Raw genomic sequence first — 13639 nt, 5'->3', positions numbered from 1 at the left:
GGTTCTGAATATGTGGACAACTACAAATACCTAGGTGTCTGGTTAGACTGTAAACTCTCCTTCCAGACTCACATCAAACATCTCCAATCCAAAGTTAAATCTAGAATTGGCTTCCTATTTCGCAACAAAGCATCCTTCACTCATGCTGCTAAACATACCCTCGTAAAACTGACCATCCTACCGATCCTCGACTTCGGTGATGTCATTTACAAAATAACCTCCAACACTCTACTCAATAAATTGGATGCAGTCTATCACAGTGCCATCCGTTTTGTCACCAAAGCCCCATATACTACCCACCACTACGACCTGCACACTCTCATTGGCTGGCCCTCGCTTCATACTCGTCGCCAAACCCACTGGCTCCAGGTCATCTACAAGACCCTGCTAGGTAAAGTCCCCCCTTATATCAGCTCGCTGGTCACCATCGCAGCACCCACCTGTAGCATGCGCTCCAGCAGGTATATCTCACTGGTCACCCCCAAAGCCAATTCCTCCTTTGGCTGCATTTCCTTCCAGTTCTCTGCTGCCAATGACTGGAACGAACTACAAAAATCTCTGAAAATGGAAACACTTATCTCCCTCACTAGTTTTAAGCACCAGCTGTCAGAGCAGCTCACAGATTACTGCACCTGTACACAGCCCATCTATAATTTAGCCCAAACAACTACCTCTTCCCCTACCGTATTTATTTATTTTGCTCCTTTGCACCCCAGTATTTCTATATCTACTTTGCACTTTCTTCCACTGCAAATCTACCATTCCAGTGTTTTACTTGCTATATTGTATGTACTTCGCCACCATGGCCTTTTTTTGCCTTTACCTCCCTTATCTCACCTCATTTGCTCATTGTATATAGACTTATTTTTCTACTGTATTATTGACTGTATGTTTGTTTTACTCCATGTGTAACTCTGTGTTGTTGTATGTGTCAAACTGCTTTGCTTTATCTTGGCCAGGTCGCAATTGTAAATGAGAACTTGTTCTCAACTTGCCTACCTGGTTAAATAAAGGTGAAATAAATAAAAAACTGGGAACTAAGAGATTGTGAGTTCAATAGTCCTGAATGATTAATTATTTTTGAGGTCAGTTACGTTTCGATTATAAAAACGTTATGTTTTTTTCCATTTTAGTTTTCGATTACTATATACAAAATTGTATTTGTCACAGACGCCGATACAACAGTTATAGTCCTTACCGTGAAATACTTACTTACAAGCCCTTAACCAACAATGCAGTTTTAAGAAAACAGAGTTAAGAAAATATTTACTAAATAAACTGAAGTAAAAAAAGTAACACAATAAAATAAAATGCACTATGCATTATGCAGATTGAATGTTATAACAACACACAATAAAATCATGAATAAAAGTCCCATGATGGTAGTGACTGCCCATTACTGCTTATTAGTCATTGAATATAATTTATTCACATGACTTTACTTTAATAAAATACTTAATTTGTGTATATTACATTTGTTTTATTTGATAACTATTATTTAATTCAAAGTCATCATCTCATCTATATAGAGCTACTTCCTATGCTGCCTGACAAAATCCCTATTTTATTAGTTTTTCAAAGTAAATAAGGTATACTTTTATGACTGCTGAATATCAACTATCAATCAATATTTTCAGGTAGAGATACCTCACGACTGCTCTCTATCCCTCTAGTGATCATGCATTCTTCTCTCTCATCTCTCTCTCCGTGTCTGGCCCACACTAACCTGAGGTAGCATATACGAAACACACAGACCGTACAAGTAGGTGTGTAACGGATTATGGTCATTGTAGTTAATTACAATGTTTTCTGGGCTGAACTATGTAGCATATTGTTGGAAACTAAATCTCCCTACTACATCGCACAGTTCTGGCTTGATCTGCTTTATCTCTAGAGAAAATGTTCAATGTATGCATTGAGTTCACAAAAAAATAAAATAATAATAAACGGAATTCAAATAAAATAACCAAAGTCGGTCAATTAGTTGTCACAAAAAAATCCACACTTTTTGGTTAATGGCTCAGCACTAGAGTTCAAATCCCATGTGCTTTTCATGTTGTTTTTCCGTAAGGGGCACATACCTATGCGCTCACAAACGAACATCACACACATACTGCGCTTTCCCTAAAACTTCCAACTCAAGCCTTTCCTGAAGTCGTTAGTGCCCTCTGCTGTTAGACAGCGGTAAGTACACCAGTTTAACTTTGGGGAAAGCGGATACAAGTAATTTGTACAACTGAATGCATTCAACTGAAATGTGTATTCCGCAGTTAACTCAACCCCTCTGAATCAGAGAGCTGCGCGGGGCTTCCATAATCGACATCCACGTCTTCGGCCCCCGGGGAACTGTGGGTTAACTGCCTTGCTCAGGGGCAGAACAACCGATTTTTACATTCTCAGCTCGGGGGTTTAATCCAGCAACCTTTCGGTTACTGGCCCAACGCTTTAACCATTTCTAGCCTCAAACATGCAGGGGATTTGTTTTGGAAAACATTGTATCCCATAGTGCTGGGAAATGGAAAAAATGCTCTACATCATAAATCATGTTTCTAAATCAACCAATCAATCAATTTATCAACCAATCCATCGGCCAGTTAACTTTCTTAGTTATGAGGTACCTCAGTATACTACAGCACAGCTCAAGGGTGAGACAATTGATATTCAATTTAAGAGATATGTCCAACATATTAACAGTAGAAAAACAACATGAAACAGCTACATTATCTGCTTTTTATGCAATCACTCTATAGATTATAGTACTTACCTAAAACAGAGGAAGACCAGTCTGAGAGTGTATGTAAGTGTGTGTGTCTGTGATTAAGGGCTTGAATTCTTCATATAGCTGAAGCTATAGTGTGATTGCAATTTAAAGGTAATTTCCGATCGAGCTCAGATATGCAGTCTCCACTAACGTGGGGAAATTGCCTTTAAATTCCTATGCCCTGTAGCGCAGCTCTTCGCGCTACGGATTGAATCGAGCCCAAAATATGAGAGGGATAGGAGGGGAGGACATATTAACAAAAGCAAAAATCATAAGGAAGGGAGACAGTAAAAGAGTAAAAATGAATACAGTACAAGTAGAATAAATCTCTCCAACCCACCTCCAATAATCTTTATTCATGAACATTGTTCATCCCTGCCACATCTTCTATACACATGTAAGCAGTGTGAATTGGCTAGCTAGTTAGCGGTGCGCGTTAGTGGCATTTCAATCGATGACATCTCTTGCTCTGAGACCTTGAAGGAGTTGTTCCCCTTGCTCTGCAAGGACTGTGGCTTTTGTGGAGTGATACAGTTAAAGTCAGAAGTTTACATACACCTTAGCCAAATACATTTAAACTCAGTTTTTCACAATTCCTGACATTTAATCCTAGTTAAAAGTCCCTGTCTTAGGTCAGTTAGGATAACCACTTTATTTTAAGAATGTGAAATGTCAGAATAATAGTAGAGAGAATGATTTATTTCAGCTTTTATTTCTTTCATCACATTCCCAGTTGGTCAGAAGTTTACATACACTCAATTAGTATTTGGTAGCATTGCCTTTAAATTGTTTAACTTGGGTCAAACGTTTCGGGTAGCCTTCCACAAGCTTCCCACAATAAGTTGGGTGAATTTTGGCCCATTCCTCATGGCAGAGCTGGTGTAACTGAGTCAGGTTTGTAGGCCTCCTTACGCGCACACGCTTTTTCAGTTCTGCCCACAAATTTTCTGTAAGAGTGAGGTCAGGGCTTTGTGAAGGCCACTCAAATACCTTGACTTTGTTGTCCTTAGGTCATTTTGCCACAACTTTAGAAGTATGCTTGGGGTCATTGTCCATTTGGAAGACCCATTTGTGACCAAGCTTTAACTTCCTGACTAATGTCTTGAGATGTTGCTTCAATATATCCACATAATTTTCCTCCTTCATGATGCCGTCTATTTTGTGAAGTGCACCAGACCCTCCTGCAGCAAAGCACCCCCACAACATGATGCTGCCACCCCCGTGCTTCACGGTTGGGGTGGTGTTCTTCGGCTTGCAAGCGTCTCCCTTTTTCCTCCAAACATAACGATGGTCATTATGGCCAAACAGTTCAATTTTTGTTTCATCAGACCAGAGGGCATTTCTCCAAAAAGTACGATCTTTGTCACCATGTGCAGTTGCAAACCGTAGTCTGGCTTTTTTTATGGCGGGTTTGGAGCAGTGGCTTCTTCCTTGCTGAGCAGCCTTTGAGGTTATGTCGATGTAGGACTCGATTTACTGTGGATAAAGATACTTTTGTACCTGTTTCCTCCAGCATCTTCACAAGGTCCTTTGCAGTTGTTCTGTGATTGATTTGCACTTTTTGCACCAAAGTACGTTCATCTCTAGGAGACAGAACGCGTCTCGTTCCTAAGCGGTATGAGGGCTGCGTGGTCCCATGGTGTTTATACTTGCGTACTATTGCTTGTACAGATTAACGTGGTACCTTCAGGCGTTTGGAGGTCTACAATCTTTTTTCTGAGGTCTTGGCTGATTTCTTTTGATTTTCCCATGATGTCAAGCAAAGAGGCACTGAGTTTGAAGGTAGGCCTTGAAATACATCCACAGGTACACCTCCAATTGACTCAAATGATGTCAATTAGCCTATCAGAAGCTTCTAAAGCCATGACAACATTTTATGGAATTTTCCAAGCTGTTTAAAGGCACAGTCAACTTAGTGTATGTAGACTTCTGACCGACTGGAATTGTGATACAGTGAATTATAAGTGAAATAATCTGAATGTAAACAATTGTTGGAAAAATTACTTGTGTCATGCACAAAGTAGATGTCATAACCGACTTGGCAAAACTATAGTTTGTTGACAAGAAATTTGTGGAGTGGTTGAAAAACGAGTTCTAATGACTCCATCCAAAGTGTATGTAAACTTCCGACTTCAACTGTAGGTAGTGATGCTTCTAAAGGTGACTGTCTTCAATGTGTTCAGAGAGTCCCTGGTTCAAGCTCAGGTTGGGGTGAGGAGAGGGATGAAAGCAACACTGTTACATACATATGAACTCATAAATTAGTAAATCAATAACTTTTAGCTATTGGAGAAACATCTCATATAGATCATTCAGGCCATAAAGGATAAGAAGAGAAAGAGAGGAGCACCCAGTAGAAAGGGTGGAGATTTGAACACGTACACTGAGAAAGGAGGACCGCTGCTGTATGTTATCTAGGGGTTGGTCTGTGTTTGTGTCTATATTGCAAGTGCCTACATACAAAGTATGCTGTATGTGTTAAGTCTGTCTGTATCTCTACAGAAGGCAAGTCTATTGTTGTGTCTATAGTCAGTCTGCAGTCTTTGACTGTCAGTTTGCGTAGCAAGTCAGTCTCTGTAAGAGGTCAGGTCAGTCATAAGAGAAAGTCTTTAGGTCGGTCAGTATTTAAGACGTCAGTCCATCAGAGATCAGTCTCTATAAGAGGTCAGTCTCTTTGAGGGAAGGGTATAGGTTAGGGGACTGTACAGTGGTCTGGTCTTCTCTCCCAGTGCACCTCACTAGTCATACAGATGAGAGCACCTCCCCTGACGTCTCCCTCTCCCTCTCCTTCTGTTCGGCTCTCTCCACATCCATCACGGTGAAGGGGTGTTCTTTCGCCAGTTGGTCACGGTCTGCCCTTAAGCTGGTCTGGACCTCACGATATTTGGTGGAGGTGAAGCCAGTCTTGGAAAGGACCTCAGTATAACATCTCTTCAGCTCAGGGTCGGGACAGAACAAGTACTCATACAGAGTTGCAGCTGTCACACCGCCCACCACTGGGCCTACCCAGTACACCTGAGATGAGACAGAGGGAGAACTATTAGTATACTGTTTTTACCCATGTTGGTATGTATGTGTCCATGTGTGTGTCTATGGGTACGTCATTGTGAGAGCATAGCAGTGTGTGTGATGTATATGATGTATATAAGTTAAGTTGTGAGAGAGGATGTATTTGGCTTTGTTTGAGGGATTGCACGTGGTTGTATATTATTGTGTGTAGTTTGTATATGGTTGCATGTGGTTGTATGTGCATTGTGTATCATTTCTTCTCTCTTACCCAGTGGTTCTCCCAGCTCCAGGTGACCATGGCAGGTCCAAATGATCGAGCAGGGTTCATACTGGCACCAGTGAAGGGGATCTAAACAGAAGAGTATAGAGATACTACTTAGTGTAGTTTTCCTGGTTAATTTGGCCCCATGTAGCAACATGGCCAGTTTGGCAACCCATCATGGATATAGGATGACCAGACTCCTACACTGGCTATGGCTTGGGTTGCAATGGAACATTCAGTAATTTTGGTAATTAACAGGTAATCTATGGTAACTTGGATAATTTATATTTCAACAACTTGTGTTATTCAAAATGTTTTCATATATACAGTAGTATTCCGGTTTTATATATGTGTCCATATCGTCCATGAGTTTCTAGTGGATGGATAGACCATATAGTTCAAGAGGAAATCGCCATAGCAGGGCTCTAAAGTGCAACAAAATATTTTGATGTGGGACCAGAAGTTTTATTTTGGGAGCACTGGGACTATGAAAAAATAACCAAGATAATAGTTATTGTAATCATCAGGCTACCCTGTACCGTTATTTCTGAGTGCTTTAGAGAAACAAGCGAGTGCAGATTCGTTTGTGTGAATGTTGCATCATTACTACAGTCAAAACGGCTTGCTTCTAGCCCAACCAGGTCAAAAGATCTGACCCATTTAACAGGTGTTGTGCCGAAAATCTCACCCCTGCCAGAATCCCCCCCTTCTAATTTCCTTAATTTTGTGGCTAGAGTCAAATACTTTCTGTGACACACATCAGAATCAAATACTTTCTATAGAACAAACTTCACGTCAGGATAGGCAACCAAATTGAATAATTAATGTATGTGTGTTATATTAAACAGAGGAGGGAGTAAAATTTTGGCAAGCAATAAAGATTTCAGAACAACTATGGCTGAATTATTATCCTTACCCTTTCAAAAATGCTAGTCGAATAAGACATGGGAGAGATGACAAATTTTAGCAAAGAGATTTATTTATAGACTAATACAAAATCAGTTGCGGATTTAGGTACGGGCGACATGGCCAGCCGTGTGGGCGGGGGCGGGCGCTGAATAGGGGGTTCGCCCAGGGCGCCACATCCACTTGAAACAAATAGCCAAACCGAAAACTGCAGACAAAAATGCTTTCTGCTACTAAGATCAGTGAAATGTAGGCTAAACTGACAACGGGGTGAAGAGCAGAAATCTCAACTAGCAAGCAAGTCGCAGCAAAGAAGAACGCGAAGGGGGGGGGGGGAATTCTGGCAGGGGGGAGATTTTCGGCACAACATTTCTATCTTGCTATCGCAGGGACCACATTTTACGTTAAAAACCATGTCCCAGTCTGTTCTAAAACTACTCGCGTGTCGAAGTTGTTAACCATTTGTTTATACTTTGTTCAGTCATGTTACCTCATTGGCTAGCTAGCTCACAACCTGGTAACTTTAACCAGTATATTTAAACATTTGGGGGCACAGAAATAAAGGAAAAGGAGATCAAAAAAGGGGTCATCACTAGTTACCACAGCCACAAAGTCATAATTATACCTAAACCCTGCCAATTTCTGCTATTTCTCTTCTTAAGATCCGGTGTTAAATTTAACCATCAATGTAACCCTAACCTTAACCACACTGCTAACCGTATACCTAACCCTAACCTTAAATTAATACCAAAAAGCGTTTGTTTTCATGCATTTTTATAATATAGCAATTTTTGAATTTGTGGCTGTGGTAACTAGTGACAACAATGTAGAAACCTAATATTCCACAAATGACTTTGTAATTTCAATAAAAAATATTCCTATCAACATTTTAGCTTTTATAATTTGCAGTGTTACATATTAGTTTCCATGACACAACATGTGCTTCAAAAATAGCTAGAAACTCATATAAACCCAATACAGACTGTATCTCATTCAAAAAAAATGATTTCCTGGTGCTCCTGAATATCATGTGGTGCTCAAAACTTTTGGAATTTGGGAGCTCCAGTTCTACCAATTAAAAAAAAAAATTTAGAGCCCTGGCCATACATCAGACCTACCTCTTCAAAGAGTATCTTTAATAATCCTACAGCACCCACTGTCACATCTGCTCTTGCCACACCCCCTAGTGGACATCCGGTGTCTCCTTGACCTGCAGCCATTCCCCTAGTTCTCTCTCTCTCTCTCTCTCTCTCTCTCTCTCTCTGTATGGTTGGAGACAGGTGTGCTGGAGTCAGAGCAGTTCCCCACCAGCTGCAACCCATTCCCATAATCAAGACCTCAACAAATACTCAGTCCTGCCACTTCCACTCTGCCAGATTATAATCTCTGTTCAGTCAGTCATGCTGCTAGCTATTTGTTATTTAAGATCCTGTATCCTGCTGTGCCTTTTTCCTTGCCTGACGCTGTTTCTCCTCTCACTACAGTTTTGCCGCTCTGTCTCTAGTTCCTGTCTCATGTTCAACATCTCATCACCCTGCTACCCTGTTCTGGATTCAACTCTCCATCACTTCCTTGGATTACCCTACGGACCTGTTTACCCTGTCCCAACGCAGCTCACTCCAACCTCAGTCCCCACATCTGGTTTCCTACAACTCATCCGAACGTCCCTGGATCTGCACTTCATCTCTCCCTTACAATAAATATCTTGGGTAATTCATCCCTGTTTTCTGGTCTGAGTCTGCTCTTGTGTTCCCCTGTGCTGCTCCGCCTAACACCCACACCCTGCAAAAAAAATAAAAAGAACTCCCTTGCCATTTGTGAACTTACACTTGACTTTTTCCTACTACCACTGCCTTTGCTGATAGCTAATTTATTTTGGAAAAATGTATAACTAAGATGTGTCTCACCTAGGCATCTTAAAAGGAACGCACTGACTGTAAGTCACTCAGGATAAGAGTGTCTGCTAAATTACAAAAAAATTTAATTTAAAATGTAGCCTAATGAGAAAACACTCCAACTACTGTCTGTTTTGGTGCCAAAACATTTACCACAAAGACAAATTGACATAGTAAAATAAATACAAGTGTGTAAAAAATATGTATAACATATTTCAAGCTGAAACACTCATGAATGGTATTCATTAAGTTGATGTTTTATATTTATGATTTACAGCTTTGTCATTACATGTTTTAATCATACTTGATGATTTTATATATTTTACATGTAATAAGGCCACACAGAGGGCCAGAGATAGATGCTTGTGATAATCTGAAGTAGCTACCCAAAATGGCCACTAGATGTCATGCGATAAAATTCCCCTAAACCTTGAAAATTACCAAAATTCTGATAGTTTACAGGTAAACTTTAAATGTTATCAGTAATATACCCTCCCTTTGCAACCCTAGCTATGGCTGAAAACAGGTTAGGGTTGAGAGTTGGGCTAGAGTTAGGTTTAGGGGTAGGGGTAGTGTTAGTGTTAGTGTTCCTTGTTGACTGATGAAGTGTTGCTAACTATTTTGGCTACCTGAGGTACTACTCACAGCAAACAGGTGTCCAATGCAGACAGAGAAGCCGATGGCCAGGGCAGCCGAGCCCTTCAGGTCGCTGCGTTTGGAGTCACAGGTGGCGAACACGGTGAAGACGAGCTCAAAGGTGATGAAGAATTCTACCACCAGAGCGTGGCCCACGGAGATACTGGTGTTCACCTGGGTAGAGTCACATGACCTTGGTTAGCCAACAGGACAGGATGTAAACCCATGCAGAAGACATGAGGACAAGGTCTGACTCTCAAATGGCATCCTATTTCCTAAACTTTCTGTGGAAAGGGTTCTACATGGAACCAAAAAGAGTTCAAGGATTCCCACTGGGCACACACTAGTTGAATCAACGTTGTTTCCATGTAATTTCAATGAAACTACGTTGCACCAACGTGAAATAGATGTTGAATTGACATCTGTGCCAACTGGGTTAGCTTATGAGGCCAGCCAAATAACATATTTAAGCTCTAGATATAGTACCTTTTAATTCTAAGTGTGTAGTTTCTCTTCAATGATGATGAAAACAGCTAACATACCCTATAATCAGTTTAAATAAGTCAACAGAATTGGCTTTCAGACAAAAGACTCCACGCACTCAACTTATATTCATTCTACACTTAAGACAACTATTTCAGTCACATCCAGATTATCAATGTTAAAGTCCAGAGTCAGTCTCCCCCCTCCTCCTTACTGATGTGACGCCCATCTCGCCCCTGACGGAGCCTGGAGTAACCCCGTAGAGCACAGCCGCCCCCACCACGGCCCCCAGACACTGGGCCAGGAGGTAAAACACAGCCTTTGCCAGGCTGAGTCTCCGGGTCACCACCATGGCAGTGGTCACCGCAGGGTTAATATGGGCACCGCTGATGTGTCCGAAGCACTGGACCAGGGTGGCGATACTGAGTCCGAAGCAAAGGGAGATGAGGACCAGGTCAGGGTGGGGTGGATGCTCCTCCTCAACCGCCCAGTTGATGGTGGAACCCAGGCTGAGGAGCACGAAGATCATCATTGCCAGGAACTCCGCCCCGACGCAACGCCAAAACTCCTGCGTCCAGATCCCCTTGAAGGCAGCCATGATCCTGTCACTAGTGCAACACGCAGGCCAGGAAGGAGAAGAGATGGGTAGGCACTGTTCGGCACAGAAAGGAATCACACACCGGGACCAACACGTCCTGCAGAGAGGGAGAGAGAGAGAGGAAAGAGGATGAGGGAGATAATGAAAAAGAGGAGTGAGAGAGGGTAAGGTGGAGGAGAGAGAGAGAGAAAGAGAGAGAGAGAGAGAGAGAAAGAGAGAAAGAGAGAAAGAGAGAGAGAGAGAGAGAGAGAGAGAGAGAGAGAGAGAGAGAGAGAGAGAGAGAGAGAGAGAGAGAGAGAGAGAGAGAGAGAGAGAGAGAGAGAGAGAGAGAGAGAGAGAGAGAGAGAGAGAGAGAGAGAGAGAGAAGGAAGGAAGGAAGGAAGGAAGGAAGGAAGGAAGGAAGGAAGGAAGGAAGGAAGGAAGGAAGGAAGGAAGGAAGGAAGGGTAGAACAAAAACAGTGTGAGAAAAGAGACAAGGGGAAATCAGGTGCCCTCCTGCTTCACTCACTTGGAGCTTAAAAATATCCATCAACATCCCCTCACTGCGGATATAGGCTGCTCTGCTCAGTTTGGATAGGGAACAGACAGATCATCGCTGTCCATCATGAAGTCTTTCGAGTTCCTCTGCCATTCTAGCTCTAATTTGCGCGTAATTCCTATGGAAATGTGTTCCATTTGAGTGGCTCGCTCTGCGCACTCAACATTCCGGGAAGCAAAAGATGGGAGAGAAGCAAGTGGGCAGAAGAGAGACGATGGGACAACAGAGATCGTAAACAACCACCACACCGAATAAGAATGAGAGGTGCAGACCAAAGCCTACCAAAATGGGCAGGACAGAGAACACAACAGAAAAAACAACTAAATAATACAATGCCATTTTCGTTATAAAAATAACCAAGGTTATATATTAGGCTGCAGAAGGGACACGTGTTCTTTTATATTCATGCATGTAGTGAGAATAACTAACAATGCAGGTAGGCTGAAAATACATCCATATCACCAAGGAATAAATAGGTTAACCTATCATACAAAATTAACGGAAAATATATCAATAAACCAATGGTACAGGCCATGAAAGACAAACTTACCGACAATTTTCACTCCTTACATTTTCTGAAATATTAACGCGGGTATAATCTCCACTCAAACGTAAGCCTATTTGTGATGGCATATTACCCACGAACTATAAACTAGGCTACAAATAAAAACAAGTACATCTAAAACTTTAACATTCCAAAGCACTCATGAACCTACCACAGACGCAAGTCGGACACATAACTATTGTAATCAAGACAGTCATTGTACTCCCTTTGTAACTACTTACGTGGGAATGGTGTGTCTGGAGCTGTGGAGAAGTGCGTGTGAGTGAGTTTGGAAAGTTTGGAAGCGACCTTGAAGGCAGTGGTGGAAAAAGTACCCAATTGTCATACTTGAGTAAAAGTAAATATATCTTAATAGAAAATGATTCAATTGAAAGGCAAAGAGTAAAATTCTACTTGAGTAAAAGTAAAAAAATATTTGGTTTTAAATATACTTAAGTATCACAAGTAAATGTAATTGCTCAAATATACTTAAGTATCAAAAGAAAAAATCTAAATAATTTCAAATTCCATATATTAATCAAACCAGATGTCACGAATTTTATTTATTGTATTTACTGTTAGCCAGGGGCACACTCCAACACTCAAGACATAATTTACAATGAAGCGTTTGTGTTTAGTGAGTCAGCCAGATCAGAGGGAGTAGGGATGACCAGGGATGTTCTCTTGATAAGTGTGCGAATTTGGCAATTTTCCTGTCCTGTTAAGCATTCAAAAGGTAACACGTACTTTTGGGTGTCCGAGAAAATGTATGGAGTAAAAAGTACATTCTTTTCTTTTGTAATGTAGCGGAGTAAAAGTAAAAGTTGTTAAAAAATATATAAATAAAAAAGTAAAGTACAGATACCCACAAAAACGACTTAAATAGTATTTTTACTTAAGTACTTTACACCACTCCTTTAAGGATATTAATAAAGGTCTAACCACACAATTCCAACCCAGTCAGCCCTCGAGGTAGCCCTTGATCATGACTCTGTTCCATTACATTACACACGAAGGCATCTTCTATACAGGGGAGTTATGTTACGAGCCCAGACGCTAGGTCTGAACAACCGCCTAGAGTCGATTGATGCACTTATACGTCATAAGGTAAATTCATTTTTAATATTGAATAGCTCCCTCTGTGTTTACGCTAGAGACTTACCGTTTCTTACCGTTTGCTCCTATTCCATATCATGGGGCTTGAGAAAGCAGCCTTTTTCTACACGAGAGCATCCGGACAAGACAATTACCACGAAATAGTCTGTAAGTTGTTCTGCTCTACAATGCACACAAGCTTCTGAAGGTAACCTAGTACCAGGCTGTAACGTTTGCTAAAAGTCCATTGGGGGTCAAATGTGTCATGAATAAGGTGACCAAACATGGGTTTAAAAATATATATATTCCTCCTGTTTTCTTATATCTCTCAAATACACTTCAAAACCTTGTTCAATATGATTTATTTTTTGACTGTCTGTGTACAAATGTGTTATTCATTGCATTTTTATGGGTTATAGCATTTGAGGCCAAATTCAATGTTTTATCAAATAATTATTTCAAATATTGTTTTTATACCTAACTAAATTTATGCAAATGTTTTAGTTTTAGAGTTCATTTCGTGCAAGTATATTAATTTTGCCATGGGGCAGGTAGGAAAATTTGCAGTTTTACAGCTAATTTCCTGCAGTTCTACACATTTTGCCATAGGGTGGAAAGAAATGTTTGCAGTTTTTTGTATGATATCTGAGTGAGACTAACTAACAAAATCAGTGGACTTGATTACTACAAGTTTAGATAGATGGCTGGTAGACTAACTTACCAACCTAAAACATTTTAGCTGGCATGGGCTAATTGTGTGACTATCAGTGAATTGACACAACAAGAGAAAACCTGTTGATGCACAATAGTATTCTACTATTCGACCTTGTAAGTTGAGACCCCGACAAAACAAAGTATTTTAAATTGGTCCGAGGGCCTTCAAAAGCTGGTCCATGGGCCATCGTTTGCCCA

General features: G+C 40.9%; 1 protein-coding gene across 2 annotated transcripts; it reads right to left on the bottom strand.

Annotated features, from left to right (window-relative positions):
- Positions 1-4679: 4679 nt before the first annotated feature.
- On the bottom strand, positions 4680-12040 carry aqp4 (aquaporin 4). Of its 2 annotated transcripts, none has more exons than XM_014169185.2 (5): positions 11875-12040; positions 10167-10647; positions 9463-9643; positions 6039-6119; positions 4680-5776 (listed from the first exon to the last, which is right to left on the bottom strand). In XM_014169185.2, the coding sequence occupies exons 1-5, from the start codon at positions 11976-11978 to the stop codon at positions 5724-5726; spliced, it is 900 nt and encodes a 299-aa protein (XP_014024660.1). In that variant the 5' UTR covers positions 11979-12040; the 3' UTR covers positions 4680-5723. The 2 variants fall into 2 exon arrangements, with proteins under 2 accessions (XP_014024660.1, XP_014024653.1); XM_014169178.2 differs by having other exon boundaries at positions 4682-5776; positions 9479-9643; positions 11875-12032.
- Between the last annotated feature and the right edge of the window lie 1599 nt (positions 12041-13639).

This window comes from Salmo salar, chromosome ssa23, assembly GCF_905237065.1.
Source record: "Salmo salar chromosome ssa23, Ssal_v3.1, whole genome shotgun sequence".
In the NCBI taxonomy this organism is placed as follows: domain Eukaryota; kingdom Metazoa; phylum Chordata; class Actinopteri; order Salmoniformes; family Salmonidae; genus Salmo; species Salmo salar.
Note: the sequence above shows the minus strand (reverse complement) of the source record. Positions and strands in the feature narration are given on the sequence as shown.

Excerpts from the sequence above, each read along its gene's own strand:
- aqp4 (XM_014169178.2), bottom strand. The coding sequence starts at position 11,978 with ATGACAATTGGGTACTTTTTCCACCACTGCCTTCAAGGTCGCTTCCAA. Across the intron at positions 10,648-11,874 it reads TCCAGACACACCATTCCCAC|GACGTGTTGGTCCCGGTGTG; the intron begins GTAAGTAGTTAC and ends CCCTCTCTGCAG. Across the intron at positions 6,120-9,478 it reads GCATTGGACACCTGTTTGCT|ATCCCCTTCACTGGTGCCAG; the intron begins GTGAGTAGTACC and ends TCTTCTGTTTAG.